A 17,233-nucleotide genomic window follows, 5' to 3' on the forward strand; every position below is an offset into this window, starting at 1 on the left:
ACCCCACAGATACATGGAGTAGGTTAGCAGGTTCAGATATGCATAGTGCAATACCATGAATCAGGCGGAGTTTCTGCAAGTCAAGCCTTGGAGCCCTGAGACATTCTAAGCCTCATGTCCCTAAACATGGGAGAAGGAAACCACTCTAGAAACCAGTGCTGTCATGCAGCGCAAGGAACTACCCTACATGAACCTCTGGTTGCCAAGGGTTATTTGTCTGAAGAAAATAGAAAAAAAAAAAAAAGTCTGAAATACAGAACACAGGTTTGGATATGAATTAAGTGATAAAGCATATTCCATTAGGCTTTTTTAAATTTTATCTTTGTCTTTTGTTTTAATGCCCCAAAATGCATAAAGCTCTGTAATACGCAGTTTTTAATGTTCTTTGAAAAATTTTTTTTTTTTTTCCTATATGGTTTATATATGAAAAGAGAGGCAACTCTAGATTCCAGCTAAGGGCTTTGTGTAAACAAGTCCTGAAGAACTCTGGAATTCTGTCTGCTTATTGTTAAGTTTCAATGCACAGGCAAGGAAAAGCACGTACAGCTAATGGGGCCATCTCTCAGGGTCATCCAGCAGCTGTTCCTGTTGAATATTCAAACACACCCATCCACACCCACCTCCACCCATGCATAAAAGGATTGAAAGGATCACCGGACAAGAAACAAGAAAGCAAGACTGATGACATTTAAAAACGAGGACTGCTTTTGGTAATAAAAGGATTTTTTCCTAAGCCTCCCCACCCTCCTTTCTCTGTTACCCTTCCTAGATTCCTTTTTCTGACTGTTTTTCTTAATGACATAATATCCTTTAACCACTTAATTCTCATAATTATGTTCTAAGAACATTTGAATGACCTACCCCTGGACTGAAACATCTGCAGTAAAATAAAAACAGACCTCCTACTAAATTACCTATTTCCCTTCCTATATTGACTTCTGTATGTCTTGGGCATTAGGGGAAAAATCATTTCTCCAAAAGAAAAAAGGTAACATTTCCAAAAGCCCCCAGATGTGTTTGAGACCTAATTTTTTAAGGTATTCAAATACTGCAAAATTCGACCAGTGAGATCCTCATATGCACCTAAGGGGAATTAGCCGTTCAGCTGAAATTAAGGTAAAGTGACTTAGGAACCTCCTATCTCTCTATCATCTATCATTCAGTTGTTTGCCCACTCTTTAAGTGTAGTGTTGCTATCCTCTGCGAGTGCTGTCAAGTGATTTGACATGATGCTTGATCAACAACAACTCCTTTATTTCAGGTGGGGTTTTTTTGTTTGGTTGGTTTGGTTTTTGTTTGGGTTGGGGGAGGGCATCTTTCAAATTATAGCTCCCCTTTCTCTGAATTCACTGGTTTTTTAAGTTTTTTCTTGCCTTGTTTTTCTTTCTTTATGAAAACCATACAACTATTTTAACAGAAGATTTATAATAAACACATGTACAATCTAGAGTATGTAACAGAATGAGAAAGCAGAGCCACCGCAAGAAGTTACATTTATGTGTCATAGATGAATTTCCAGAGGGGAAGATCAGTGTTCCAAGTTTATAGCCCATTTTATGCTATTAAACCAAGAACTCCAATCCACTTGGGGAACACAAGTCACAAACTGGGCAACTATTTCCAATGAGACAATTTTCTGAAGAAAAAACAGAATTTCAAATGAAAAAATAAAATGCACAAAAACATTTTAATCTTAAAAAAAATTTCATCTAAACACCAAGTACTTGATATTTGAGAAGCAGAAGATATTTGAAAAAAACTGTCATTTTTCCTATAGAGAAAAGTACCACTTTTTCAGTCAAACTTAAAGATATTCTAATGGTCAGCAATCCAGCAAATATCATCTGGAAACTATCAATCCACTACCAGAATAAATTTTTTGGAAACATGACAAATTCAGAGGCACCCCCACACAATAGCAAAAAGAAAGTCCACCTGTTAAAGCTATGAATAATTATACAAGCTTCAGCCGATACATAATACATCCTGGTATTAATCTAGATCCTTAAATACCCTTCTGGTACTAAAAATACTTTAGAGGAACTGTACATCCCAAGAGAACAGCTTGTAGAGGACTTACTTTAGCTTCCTTTAAATTTTCTAATTTCCTTTTATATCCCAACATAACCACAGTCTAGAAAATGTGGTTTGTGGGTCTGGATTAATTCCATGTGGTTCTCTGAGGAGAGATGATCCTTCTACCAGAGGGAGAAAAAAAATCCCCGGAGGGTTAGACAAACATGACATAACGGTAGCAAAACAGATCACCTGCTTTTGCAGCAAGTGCCACAAGCCAAGATGAAATTGGCTTGGTTTTCGTATTATAGTAGAGAAAATTCATGCTTTACTGTCTCTGAACTTTTAAAATCATATCATATTCCAAACCTTTTTGTTTACTCCTGAGAAGTCTATGTCAAAGCATTTGTCCTGCCACATTAGATATTTAGTCTGTTAAACTTTTTGTGACATTTATAGCAACGGTATAGCTCTTAATGCAAAATGAAGCTTCTTATAACGACTCAGAGCCATTTCACATGTTGATTTTGTGGAGGGAAAATTAATTTGGAAATGGTAAGCATTGTTTTCACAGGTCATATGCAAATAAATTGATTAAAAACCACAAATGTTTTGGTTTGTCCTCAAGAAAAGAAGTCAGAAAAAGCTGAAAAGTCATCTTGAATATTGGATTTCATAAAGAGAGGCTACAAAGTTGAAACACTCATTTGTTGGGGACTTGTGGAAATGTTGTCCCAGAACCTGGGGAAATAATGCATATCTAAATTGGAAACACTATATTCAGTCAGATGTGACTAAAAAGGATAATTTTTTATCAGATATCTGCTACTTCTACCTAATCAAAGTCCAGAGCATGAGAAAAGAAAAATCTGAGCTAGCCCCACAGTTGCTAGTGTATGTGCTATTCATATTTAAATGTTAGGAAAAAATAAAAGATGGAGTGAGACAGTAGGGTATAGTGGTAAGAAATAGGTAAGATCATAGAGCAGATCTATATTATCCAATGAAAAATGATGCAGAAATGATTAAACTAGTGCCAGTTAACAAGGAAAGCCTACACTGTGCAGCGCAGCATTTGGCACAGATAACAACTTGTCTCTCTTAGCTCTGCTTATGTGGCAACACTCATGGTTTCACCTTTCTACTAAGCCTCAACAACTTCGTTAAAAAAAAAAAAAAAAAATCTTTCCTGGGAAAGAAAAGTACTTTCACAAAATGTGAAATAATAAGACGACTAATTTTAAAAGACCTGTGCATTATATTACAAGTTGTTGTGACACTGGCAATACACTGCTCAAACTTTCTCTCAAGAAGGTTACATCATAACTGTTAGTCAGTGGATATGACATAACTGTCATAGACATAATTAGGTGAATAAATTAAAAAAAAGGATTATTTTTATTATTCCCATTCCTACTATAGCTCCTAGACTTACTTTCTTTACAGTTTATCATATTTTGTGGCTACCTACTTTGGAATGTTACTGTACCTACCACATGTCAACAGTATTTTTGGTCTCCATTTGCTCTTTGGTTGATGCCTGGCATATCCACACCGTAACTTATTATTAAAAAAAACAAAAACCAAACCACAAACCCCAAGCAAACAAACAAACAAAACTTTCTCATTTCCTATTTTCAATATATTCTACAGGGGTTTTTTTGCAGATTTGGGATTTTAGGTTTCTAAGAAAAGAAACCTAAATTTTTATTACAGTATAATGTTCAAAGCCAAACCAATATAGTGACTTTCTTCACCTTCTTGCTCCATCTAATTTCATTGGGATGGCTGGTCTTTCAAAGTATTGGAACTAGGATTGTTGCAGCCACTGATATTTGGTAGAGGATTTTAAATATACTTACTTAAAATAAAAGAATATGCCAAGAGAAATCAGAAGTGATGCAATTGAAAGACCATGTCCAATGATGGCCAAGTAATACAAATTCAGAGCAGTCTGCAATACAAGAACAAAACCAAGCACCTGTGATGCATACAGAACTATTGTTGATAAAGCACATACTTATACATCTCTTCTGCATATAAAATGACTATAATAGCATTAAGAAAATAAAAACATTACAGATAATGATGAATCAAGTCTAGAATCCTGCAAATCAACATCTTACTAAAACCTCTTTCTGTAAGATACCCAACAGATTTGTTGAAATCATCACTAGAACTCACCTCTTCTTAGTTAAAACATTGGGTTTCTAATATATACTGCTATGTTTTTTTTGACCATTTACATAAATCTGGCTATTTATGCTACTGCACTGGGTAGATTCCTGTCTGAGGCTTGATTCATCTATTAACACAACTCTTAAAGTAAAACATGTGCTTCCTATGTGAATTTATGTATTTTTTCCTCATAGGTTTTTTCTTACCATTTAAAGATACTTCCTTCAAAGCAAGCTGTAATTATGATATTGGAAATTTAGTTTTCATTTGGCATTTAAGGAAGGGCATGAAAAAATTAACAATGACTCAAAAATAGTGAAGACTAAACAGTCTTGTTAAATAAGCCTACAACCAAATTACAGAATTATGAAAAGCTGGGTAGATATAAAAGGTAAAAATGAGGAACTAGTAAATTAGTATTTGGAATATATACAACATGTTATCATTAATTCTTTGAATTAATAAATATATTAAATTCCACCAGTAACAAACCCCTGCTTTCAGTCATGGAATCTGCCACACAAAATTCCACTTGTTGCATTAAATGTAAGATTATCATTTTGCACATATGGAAATGAAGATTTTCAGGTTGAACCTTAGACTATAACAATAAAGCATAACTATATGGATTCTATAGGAAGAATTAGAGCATACATACAAATGCTCATGTACTCCAAACTGTATGTATCCTCTGAACTTATTCCGATTTAAGATAGACTAACTGCAGCTTACTACATATATTGACTTTTGAAATAATGTAAAAAGATTCCAGGTAAAGCTTTAAGAAGGTTGTAAGATGAAACAAGGGTACCTCTTTGCACATGCTAGAATTTTTCAAATTATCATTATTTTTAATAATGTGATAACTTAAAAAAAAAAACAACAAAACAATGCAATAGGTTTAAGTGAAACTTTCATAAAAATTCGGAAGCGAGAAAAAACAAGGGTCACCGCTGAAACGCTAAAGCTTGGCTACATATACATAATGACAGCCTTTGTATGACGGGTCCATATCCGATATCACCACCTCATTCAGTGACCAATTTAGGCAAAGGTGCACGGTAAGGATTTAGAAGATTTCCACAAAGTTTAGAACTGACACAAAACAGTGGTACAGCAGGGACTGCTGATGAGGGCAATAACAATAAGAATTGAACAATGGACAACAGTCACATTTATTGTGCATTATCTAACCCACCTTCTGAGCAAAGTGAAAAGATAATGTTGTTTAATATAACAAGACATAGAACTGTAGCAAGCAGTAAGGCTTTCTTCAGAGCTATTATTCCATTTAAACAATAGCTTCTGATGCATGACAGAGTTGAAATATGCTGGCAAAGCAGCCTGAGGGAAACTAGCTCATTATTCATAAAGAAGGACCTGCGTGGATCTGCTCCTGTCTGAATACTATTCTCTCAGTTTCCAGCCAAATATTAGCAAGAATCAATGAATTATAGCGTTTCTGCTAGTAGAATTAAACTGCCATTAGCGTATTCAATGTCTCATGATTTGAGAAAAAGCAATACAAAAGTACCTCATTATCATCTATTACCACCTTTTCTCAATATGGTTTCTAGGTAAATACCCTAAAGCGCTCTTGACAGCAATAATGCAGGCAGTTAGGATCTCTACTAGATGTCAGTATTCTTGACACAGTCTGCTGTTATTGAGCTCTTTTCCATGAGGTCCAAATTAATTTACAGTCTATCCTGACCTGCATTTTATATTCCTAGTTCTTGGGCATTTGCAGTTTCAATTTACTGCTTCATCCCATGACTGAATGTTTCATAAACATAAAGAATATTAGTGGACATGCAGCTGGGGGCGGGGTGCAGGGGGGGCGGGGCAAATATGCAATTATATCCTCACATATCAAAGAGTATCTCAGAAAGAGGGCATTTGGAGATTTACCAGATTTTTTTTTTAATTTTTTTTTTAAATCTGTTAATGGATGGGCAATTTCAAGATAAACTGAAGTCTATAAAAATAGCATCTATACATATACCCACATGGGTATGCGTGTGTGCATAGAGTCTATCTTTCATATATAGAAAACAACTCTCTCAAAGCATTTTGCTGCCTGGCCTGAGATAATTTTGGATGCTTGCAAAATTTCACTTAAGTAAACTTGAAGTATAGGTTTTCCATTCATGTGAGCAGCTTGGTATCTCAGAAACTGAAAAAATGGCACTTGGGAGCCAGGACACAAGATATAACACAGGCAAAGGATCACAATGAAAAACAAACCCTATCTAACACTTCTCATCATTTACTTCCCTTTAGCCTCCAAAGATCCCGTGGTGAATCCATTCAACTACAGCTTGTCTACACTTCTGTAAAAAAGAAAATATTAGCTCTGCTTTTCACACTGGGGCAAAAAACTCAACCCCAAACATCCAAACTCTACTTAAAGCTACCTAGAATACGTATTAATCCCAAGTAAAACTTTGGTTGTGCACCTGCTGAAAATCTGTCACTGTAAGTTAATTGGATAAACCCATGCTCTCAGCACGTCTTCCAGAGATGTGCAAACCTCCCACAGTTCTGCTGAACTTGGACCCTACTTCAAAATTACAGAGCAAAACTTAAAGGTCTGCTCTTATAAGGCATGCACTTTGCTTACCAGTAGATGACTGTGGATGACCTAGACAAGTACTAGTACCTACACATTTAAAATACCCACAAACAAAAATAGGATCATATTATTCAAGCAGTTGAAATCAGCTGTAAAAGACAAAGCAGGTGGGCTGGGTTTTTTTGAGTCTGTTTTGCACAATTCATCCTTTTTATTCAACATGCTTTCTTCTTTTTGCATTTTGATGTTGCATCAACTGCCCTACTATTGGAGTTTTGAAACTTGTGAAATTTTTCAGATCAGTTTCTTGACATTGCTAACATGCATTTATTCCTTTCCTACCTTCACTTTTTCATGTGTATAAATATTACACTGGGTATAGTTTGTCCACGTCCTGTTGCTTTCTGGATGTCTAAACCAATTCCCACTTGGATCACAGATCTTCGTAACTTTTTCTACAGTCAAAGTAGATGGAAAGAAAAACAAAGAAAGAAAAACAAAAGAAAAACACAACAGTCAGCACTGAAGTTCTACTTCCTGATGCCTAGTATTTAATGAAGAAAGATTGGCAAACAAATGACAGCTTTATTAATATGACTAGAGAGACATTGCTTGTTACTATGAATTCTGAGAAACTAGAGACCATTGCTTTTGCTTGGCAAGGGCAACTGATGATTTGTTTTTCTTAAGAAAACAAATAGATATCCCTCCTCCAATCCAGTAAGTATCAAAATATATCAAACTGTTAGAGAACTACCAAGTGAAGTGACGAGAATATTTAAATGGCTTGTTTAACATCCAAGATCTAAACTGAAGTCTGACATCCTACCTCTGTAAATTAGGATTGGACAGGCAGGAAAACATCAATAGAGAAACTGTTCAAGAACCAAACTGGAAAATTTCTGGGACCGCATAATGATTTCTATCTTCAAATAGAAAGAGGCATGAAAGGACACTGGGAAATACCAAAAACAGCAGAAAGAGACAAGAGTGAAAAATCTATGACATTTTCCACATGCTCAAAGATGCAAAGTTGAGCCTACAGAAACAGGAAAAGATTCACTTGTGGGAGAAACTCTTGTCAACTTCAATTGCTAAATTGAGGTAAAAGAATAAGTCATATTTCTGCTTGTGTGTTAGAAAGAAAAGCTCATCCCTAAGAGGAAAAAACTGATCTAACTTCAACTTCTATTTCCTAATCTACAGAATCCCTCAAGGACATATTTCAGAAAAGAAAATAAGTAACTTATCAGTTTTCTGTGTGATAAAGGGAAAATGCAAATAATGGGTTTGGAGTTATAGAAATTCTGGAGCATTAGTGACTTGAGTAGGGCAAACAGGAGGCATCAAGCACCCAAACCCTCATTTTATTAAGAAATATGTTGATGTAGAAGCCCATGCACACTCACCTGATGGGTTGAAATCCTGAAAGTAGTCAGGACAACGCTGTACTGACACAGTTCCGGCAGCAACATCACTCCAGCACAACCAGCCATCCCATGTCCTGTTACAGTAAGGACCTGCAAACAAGTAGAGACCTGGTAATAAAATAACAACCATTCTTTCACAACACTCTTTCAAAAGTAAGATGTAAGACTGCATAAAGTAAGTTTCTCACTTGCAGCAATGAGAAAAAAAAGAAAATAGAAAGATTTAGGCAGTAGTTAATTAAAACTCCACTTCATAGAAATAGTTCCTTATACGTACATTTCTTCGAACACATTTTAAAATCCATCATCATTCACCTTGAAATGGTCTGCATCTACAATTTACAAACCTCAGATCCAGAGCACAGTAGGCAAAAACCCCTAAATCAATTCAGACCAAATAATGTACATTAACAAAGAGCCTTAAGCTTGCAAAGACCGTTTTACTGAACTAACTTACATTTTGGATGTATACCAAGCCTATACATAGGTTTATTAGTTCACTGAAAACACAGTGGTATCGTAAAAGCCATCAGAAAGGCTGGCTGGGAGGCAGCCACAGCTCCCCTGCCTCAAGCAGAGCTAAGCCTGCTTCGGTCATCATGGACAGACAGTTCTCTAAGTGCTCCAGGGACAGGGAATCCACAGTGTCCCTCAAGAGCCTGTTTCAATGCCTCACTGCACTCCCATGAATGTTAACATCTAAAATAAACCTCCCTTGAGAACAAGCTGGGGTTTTATAAACAAATCCTTTCCCAAAAGGCACACAGAATGACTGACCCTCTCTACAAATTTGAAGATGTTTTTAGTATGTTCCTTCAGTTTTCTTTTTAAGACTTAATAATGCCCCCATCTCAAAGGCTGCATTTTTCAAACATCATGTAATTCCTCCTCATCTGAAGATTTTCCAATTTGTCCAGATCCTTCTGAAGCTGTGATGACCCAGGCTAGACGTAAGCTTACACTGTCATACTCATATCCATTTCTGACCTCCAGACATTCAGTTCCTCCAAGGAATCATTTCAGAAAAGAAAAAAACTCATTGTAAAAGAATGCAATTACCTCTTCTTGCCTCAAAAGCCATTCAGTGTTTCCAGAAGTTATAAAGTCAGAAACAGTGAATGCAGTGACAGGTAGAGCTAGTGAGGTTAGCTCAGAATGAGTTATCAGAAAAAGCATTAATGATACTAACACAACCCTCAAAGTAGGGAAATTGTGTGTATCAAGATACTTTCAATTTTTAAAGGCAGATGTGGCCAGGTAGAGGTATTATAAGAACATGAAATGTAATAAAGTGGTAAGATTAATCAGTCATAATTTTTTAATCTGGATATCTATTTAAATTAACATTTTCTTATCTCATCAGAAATAAAAGCTTTGTGTTATATAAGAAGTGGTGCTATGGACAGGTAATATAACATATTACTTTATGTTCATGAATCCCAAAGTGATGTTTCTAAAAACTCGTACAAATACAGTTACAGCCTGAAAAATCATTGCTACCAAGACAAGAAATGAATGTAACTTAAGGGATCCTGAATTACTGTAATCATGTCTGTGGACCATTTGCCTTTGTAAAACCTTATAAGAAAATGATCTCTACCTTCTTTCCTATGAATAGGATCTTGCATAATTTTCTGGTAGCATTCATACTGTGCTGTCATAATTTTATTCCGTGTAACACTCAGTTGAGCGAAGTCCTCTGTCATATTCTGATGCCCTTCAGATGGTATAGCAGTGGCAAAAAACTACGAGGAAAAAGACTTTTTTTAGCAAGCCATGTACAAACTCCAATATAAACTTCTTAAATGTCAATCTTTTTAAATACTATGTTTTAAATATTATTTTACTGAAGGAAAATTATCTTCAAATCTCATTACTGACAATATGATTTTATGTTTTTCTGGTTAATTTAGCAATTCTTCTTACTACTGAATCTTGACAAATATCTCCTGAATGAGCATGGGGGAGTAACTTTCTGCAAGATTTATAAATAATAATGGAAAAATGCTTAGAAAGCACTGAGACAGTCAGAAGCATATAAACAGCTTTTACAAAATCCAGTAAAATATATCGAAGTTACATTAGTCTAAAAGGCATTTAAATCAGGCCCAAAATGATCCTTTATGAAAAGAGACTTTCCATATACCGTATGCGCTGAAGGTTTTGGCTTGTTCAGAGCTATTTGGTTTCTCTATAGTCTTGCAAACCATGAAGTCAACCCTCAATACAAAAAGGTATTCAAAAGACATGACATCCACTTTTATAGTTAGTAGTAGTAATAACAATAACAACAATAACAATAATAATAATTTAAGAAAGTGGATCTTGATCCAAACCTGAACCTTTTAGGTACATTTTTAAAAGAAGTTAAATATTTTATGGGAAGCTACTAAACTTCACGGAAAAAACAAAGCTGCAGATTGAAATACTGTACCATTGTCATACAAGGGGTGAAATTAAAAGTTCCAAGGATGTCCTCTGCATAGTGCTGCTTATATGTCACTTGTCAACTGTTACTGTAAAGTTCTCTGCTAGCAAAGGATATGCTGGGTTCAGCAGAGGTAAATACTATTTCTGTTCCTTTACCACCAGAATTAAAAGGAGAACAGAATGTAGATAAAGATCCTGCTGTGCAGAAACTACATTTGAACACAAGATTAGTTGTTTCTGCATTTCCATATTAATAATTTCTATGGTATTCTGTACACAGCTGTTAAATCTGGAAGTGATTTAAAAAATCCGTAAGACTCACCATAGTAACTGATAAGAAGAACAGCAAAGATGTGATCCAGGTTTTTGTCATTTTTACATCTGGTGCAGCGAATTTATATTGTAGTTGAATGAACTCAAACTGCCATGGAAAAGAAAGTAGGAACAAATTTAGTAATTCATGAAAGCCAGAACTGATAAAAGACTTCATATTTTCTTCCTGAATTAAGACAAATCAATGGAGGTCCTCTCAATTTTCATTCATGCATAGCGGCGCTGTGTGATATACATGGAGATGTACAATATGATGTCAAAAAAAATGCGCTCAATTCACCAGCAGTGAATTCCAGCAGCAGGGTTTTTCCTGCCCTGCTGCCTCCATTGGCTCAACTAAGACCAATTCTCCGGAGGGTTTGGCTCAGTCAGGTAGCTGGTATCAACTCTAACAGATGTGTAGCAATTAGCCCTGAGATACGAGTTGACTCCTGGACATCTCTGCCTTTGGGCAACCATGGCAAACTGCAGTTCAGTTTCCTCTAAAGTAGACTTAGACTTTCACAAACACACACACACACACTATTATTTCCTGTTCTCTTCACACCAACTGATTTTTGATTTTGCCATTTCTGCAAGAACTGATCTAGTAAGTTAGCCACTTCATCTTGAAGTTACAACTTTGCAAACATGACAATGGCAATGCAAGAATTAATTGTGAGCTGTAAACTAGTTTCTGTATCTGCAGTAGCTGTAAACTAGTTTTGTTATCTGTAGTTTGAAGAAAACAGAACTACCCAAAACAGCTATAATCACCTTACAGTGAAGACTATTCTTGGAATTGATTCTTGAAGTGTAAAATGCACCTAAAACATAAAATATACAAAATTATTTATTAAGCACCTAGACCATCTATTAAGCACAACCCTGCTGCGACAACTCCCTCAAAAGGAAGGGAAACGTCTAAGAGATTTCTCATGCAATATTTCATTGTGTCCTGAGGTTGCCTGAGAAGATCACAAAGCCAAGCCTGGAATTGAGGTAAGAGCTTCTCTTCTGCTTGTGTGGTAGCAAAAGTCCTCTCCACATTTAGATTAAGTTGTTACAACTAAACCACCTTTCAAAATCTAAGTATCTCACTGTACTAGCATCAAAGAAGCTATTACCAGCCAAAATAAAGGGGACCACATCTGAGTGAGTTTAGCTCCCTTGTACAGATGAATTCACTACAAATAATACATGGCTACTTAAGACATAAAACTCACATACCCCAAAGGTCCTTCATATACCTAGCTCAAAAATCCCACTGCTACCGAAGCAAGAGGGCTGTTGGGAGCTGAGTACCTACATGCAAACCTGTCTTCTGACCCAAGCCACATTCTCCCTTGGATCACACTTGCTCTTGTCTTTGGAGGTTTTTCTTATCCAGCAGTCATGTCCTACAAGAGACCAGTGGATGACAAACAACTGATAGTACATTGGCCAGCAAAAGTAATTTTACAAAAAGCCCATCCTTTAAAAAAACCCCTGTCTTAGTCACAAAAAGCAAGCATTCTATATCTACTTCTTTCCTGCTTTTACACTGAGACTAGGTCCTCTTAACACAACAATAATACAATAAAGAGCATTTTGTAGGATATACTGACTACAAAATATGAGATCACTGCTGTTTATTGTACAGCTTAAAGCAAATACAAGAAATGTGTTGTAAAATCAGTTACTGTTGTGCCTGTTTAACCCAGGCTAAAACTGTATCAGTAATCTTCCCTCTATTTTTACCACTGGCATGCAATCCTCTAATACTGATTGCTGGAAATTGCACAGGTAATTCAGCGAGACACTGAAATTCAACTATGCTGTTCTGAAGGCTCTTAAAACACTAACAGGAAGACCAATCAACATACGTGAAATATATTCTCAGTTTGAGCTAATACTTCTCTGGAAAATCCACGTGATGAGAACTACAGTGAATAGAAAATTGTAAAAACCACTGTTAACTAAAGAAAAATCTAAACATCTAGGTGTAGTGACTAAAGATTGACTGAAAACCAAATACAAATGAAGATATCTAAATAAGCAAAGAGGCAATACGATTTGAATTCTGCATGATAATTGGGGCAAGGGAGATTAATTGAAACCCATCACAAGTTTCATTCATTTATAGTTGTGTCTGTTTACCTAGGAAGAGGAAAAAAACAACACTGGCCTTCTAAGGAAATTGGAATTAACTACTTGGTTGTAAAGTAATTGAGTAATCTTCTCTCTTCAAAGTATGCCAAAGCACGTCTGCACAGGTTTAAAACCCAGAAACGATGTGCACTGGACAAGCGAAGAGACCAATCAAGTAGAACATAGCAACCATAATTTAGTGTCTCTTTTTCTGTATATATATACAAGAGTTCAAAATAATTTTCTCTATAATAGTTCCCCAAATCCTTATGCTAAAACAAATGTTGGATGCCAAATTTAAAATGCATATTCAAATATTGCCCTCGCTTAGCCTTGCTTATTTTTATTTACCTAGAAGATACAATATCATATAAACAAAAGCAGAATTTATCTGCTTTGATTCAGAGTCCATGATTATTTCTGTTTCACAATATCAAAAGTCACCCTTTAGCGCAGTTCCTTTAATGGTCCAAATCTTTTCATATCTAGTGGTTTTGTAGACATTTCCTATCAACTATTCCAGTATCCACTGCTAAATTATTAATTCTTCCCAGGAGATGAAAGATTAAGTCAAGTCTATAATTCACTCTATGCTTTATGCTCATTTCTCACAGCTGCTAAGTGCAAAAAACCCATATATATATATATATATATATAAAAAAATATAAAATCCTTTTTTTAAACAGCACTACTTTTGGACTTAATTACAAAATGCAGGATGAAGGTCATTCAGATGCCTATTTGAACTTCAGGAAAGCATTTCTTTCATCACTACATGAATTAATTAACTCATTATTTATTCCAGTTAGTTTGGACAAGAACTTTCACAGGAAGATTAAAAACTTTCTTAAGAATGGACAGCAGCTTAGTCCGTTGATTGAGGTAGCAAGCCAGTACTGCTGAGAAAGTCAGGCTGCTTTTATTAATCATCTGTTCTGATGAAATGCAAACCAAATGTGATTCTCAGAAAGTTCTCTCCGTCTCAGAGCTGGGAGGTATCAGATGCACAAGGAAAAGAAATTAATAATAAAAGAGACCCATTCGTAGATTTCTTTAAATAATAATGCTTCCCAAGTTGTTGTTCTGCTATTAAACATCTTTGACAATTCTACTGTGGGGGAGAGAGGACAACTGTATTGGATTGAGGTTAATTTTAGTGTACTGAATGTTAGCTTCAGGGAAAATATGGTGGCAGCTTAGACAGAATCCTCTGACTCCACTCTGTGACAGTGGGGATCTGAAAAAAAGCCAGCAGGACTGTGATTTTCATGATAGGTATTGAACGATACTGTAAGTCAGTGGACACAACACCACAACTACCAGCAGTCCTCTGGCTTAAGTATTTTCCCAGTAAAAGGTATCATCAGTGGGAAGAGAATGGGGTATTGCAATAGCAAATCAGATCTTCAAAATCTCATTTTTATTTTTAGTGCATGTTGAACTGAAGACTGGGATAACTTAAAAAATAAAATAAAATGGAACTGCTTGTTTTTCCTCTTTATTACATTCTCTGTTACCCAAATTAGTGACACTCCAAAGGCCTATATCGTGTTTGTCATTGATATCAGTGACATCTACTGAAGAAGAAGGAATTCAAAAGGAACTGCAAGCTTAACTTAGCCAAAATAGTCACTGGTATAGCTTTAACAGATGTTCACATTTCTCTTCCTCCTGCTTTCTCCACAGAGCCATCCTGCCTCATCAGCTGTTTCTACTTTTAACCTTTTCCCATCCTCCCAAGAATAAATGTCATCCTTGCTGAGCTTCAGACACTTCCTACTTCAACGATACAGCAAAAGGGTTAGCAAAAGTAGTCAGCAAGAAAAATCATTTTTTTAACTTCAATCACCTGACCACATTTAGTACAAAAGAAAATACACAGGCAGCTTCTACCTTAAGCAGTTGCCCTTAAGTCTGACTTTAAGTCAGAATGCAACTCTGTAGGAGTGGGATAGGAGGGAGAGTCTCATTATGTCATTGCATGTACATTCATACACACGCACAAATGTTTTTCACTAATTGGCAATCTTTGATTTTCCCAGGAAAAGAAAAAAAAACCCAAAACATTTTCAGTATAAATTACATATCTTGCAGTCTGCTATACTCTTGCAACACTAAAGTTGAACATGTGCAAATATAGCCGTATAGCCTTCCTCTCTGACTGAAAATGGGGGCCAGAATGGCTATTTTCTTGACCACCACACCCCCACCCCCCCAGCTGTTGTTCTAGCACTCCCTGATTTTGTTTTGTTGACATATCTCTTAGAAATGGCTATACATGCTATTTTGTTATTTCTGGTTCTTTTTAGAGGGAGGCATACAACTCAAAGTATTTAAAGCCTCAGGCAACGTTTGGTTGTTTCAACCCAATATATAGGCAAAACCAAGAAGCTGGAAAATGCCCAACCCTTTTCAAGCGTCCCTAATTTGAATTGCTGTAGTACGCTGTTAGAAAAAAAACAGTAGTCTCAAATGGAATTACAGATAAGAGTCTTTACTGACGCAGATTCTCTTCTAACTAAAAGGGTTTTGCAAGTGGGCAGTACCAGCCAAACATTAATACATACCAGATTCATTTAGTCCTGAAAGCAGACTACAAAATCTCCATACTTACCTTAGAGTGCAATGCAGGGCAATTTGAAAATCTTCCTAATCAGGTAAAATGCCCTTATTTCTGAGTGAACCACTTCTGCCAGGACTTGGACCAAACTGCTCTGGTGGTATCACATAACAACTCACAGCTGTATGTGTGGGAATTACTCCTTCCTCCTAATAATTATGGAGTTAAAAAGGCTCAAAAATCATAGTTATGGAACAAATCTAATAAACGCTGGGTAGTACAGTTTCACGACACTAGAATTCCCTACTCACAGCCACTCTGAATTAAGACCCAGGCATCAGCAGTTACAGACTCCTAAAACAGGTGAGGCAAAAGATCAAAAGAGTTTGATCCTCCCTGAGGCAATTTTTACAGTACAGAACCATAAGCACTTCACAGCTTCCAACAGATTTCATTGCACTATTCTCTTCATTCAGTTAGTGACAGGGCTTGTGTTTTTTTCAAATATAGTCTCCTTCACTTGAAGGAAGTGGTATATACCCAAATATATCAGAGCTGCGTGTTGCTGGATTTTACCATAAACAAAATTTGACTTACTATCCTGGTTTAAAACACTGGTACAACTCAACTGTGATGCTAATGGAACTGCTATAAGAAGGCATTCCTATCCTCACCGCAGATATTCTTTCAAACCCCCAGTGTGACCTCCTCTCTTCAAATGAGATGGGGCACAGATCAGGAAAAACCGAACAACAAAAATAAAAAAAATGCTCCCAATACTATTTTGAACTCATTAGGAGTACTATGATGGAACGTTGTGTATACCACCAACCGGTAGCAAGCAGCATCATAAAGACAGAAAACTGCGAAGAGCTTTTCTGAGAAATGCAGTGGCTTACAAAGGGATAAACTGAGATCCCTTCTTGCACTGCAGAATCAAGAGGCTTACAGGCTACATGACCTCCACAAGTGAATCGATAATTAGGAAAAGATTTGCAATATTCATATAACCACCATGAAAAGTACTATAGGAAATAAACCCCAAGTTTATAAACACGCCGAGTTTCTTTAGACATCTTGTTCTCTGAACCCACAGCATTGCTCACATGCATGGAGACATTACAAAAAAATGCCACACTGAAACGTTCCTCCTTCTACCTTTCTTTCCAGGAGTTTTTCCTAGGGAGCCATTGTGGCACAATGGCATTTACTCTCTTCTTGAGGATTAAAATAAATAAAGAAGAAACAGAGCAGTATATCTCAATTTTACTGTTCTAGTATTTATTTTATAACTTCATCATGCATTAGGTGGTGGTTAGGCTCAGTATGAGAAAGTACTCACTGTTTATTTCTTGGGCCACATGCTATGCACGTCTCAAGGTCTCAGGCTTATTGCAAGTAGAAAATTAGGTCTAGTTCGCAGAGATGTTTCACATCTTTTATTCTCTCTATTAGCACGCAGATTTTTTGGGGTTTGTTTTTGCATCAGTCTAGTTGCTTGCCAGAGGCCTTGCAGAGATTGCAGAACCATCTGCAGATAAGATTACATGGATTAAAGTACTCCTGTGTATTTTTTTCCCTTTAACAGCTTTTGGCTACCGT

At 36.2% G+C, this 17,233-nt stretch overlaps 1 protein-coding gene across 4 annotated transcripts in view; it reads right to left on the reverse strand.

Annotated features, from left to right (window-relative positions):
• The window catches only part of CALCRL (calcitonin receptor like receptor), a 76,943-nt gene that overhangs the window by 21,355 nt on the left and 38,355 nt on the right, over positions 1-17,233 (reverse strand). For 3 of the 4 annotated variants that reach the window (XM_052793706.1, XM_052793708.1, XM_052793707.1), the window contains 5 exons: positions 10,952-11,050; positions 9,800-9,944; positions 8,179-8,289; positions 7,112-7,224; positions 3,879-3,970 (listed from right to left, as the gene is read on the reverse strand). In XM_052793706.1, the coding sequence (XP_052649666.1) occupies positions 3,879-3,970; positions 7,112-7,224; positions 8,179-8,289; positions 9,800-9,944; positions 10,952-11,002 (512 nt within the window). In that variant the 5' untranslated portion in view covers positions 11,003-11,050. Of the gene's footprint in view, positions 1-3,878; positions 3,971-7,111; positions 7,225-8,178; positions 8,290-9,799; positions 9,945-10,951; positions 11,051-12,250; positions 12,339-17,233 lie in introns of those variants that run through there. The other variant, XM_052793709.1, reaches the window with a different exon arrangement.

The sequence above is a fragment of the Harpia harpyja genome, chromosome 7 (genome assembly GCF_026419915.1).
Source record: "Harpia harpyja isolate bHarHar1 chromosome 7, bHarHar1 primary haplotype, whole genome shotgun sequence".
Classification (NCBI taxonomy): domain Eukaryota; kingdom Metazoa; phylum Chordata; class Aves; order Accipitriformes; family Accipitridae; genus Harpia; species Harpia harpyja.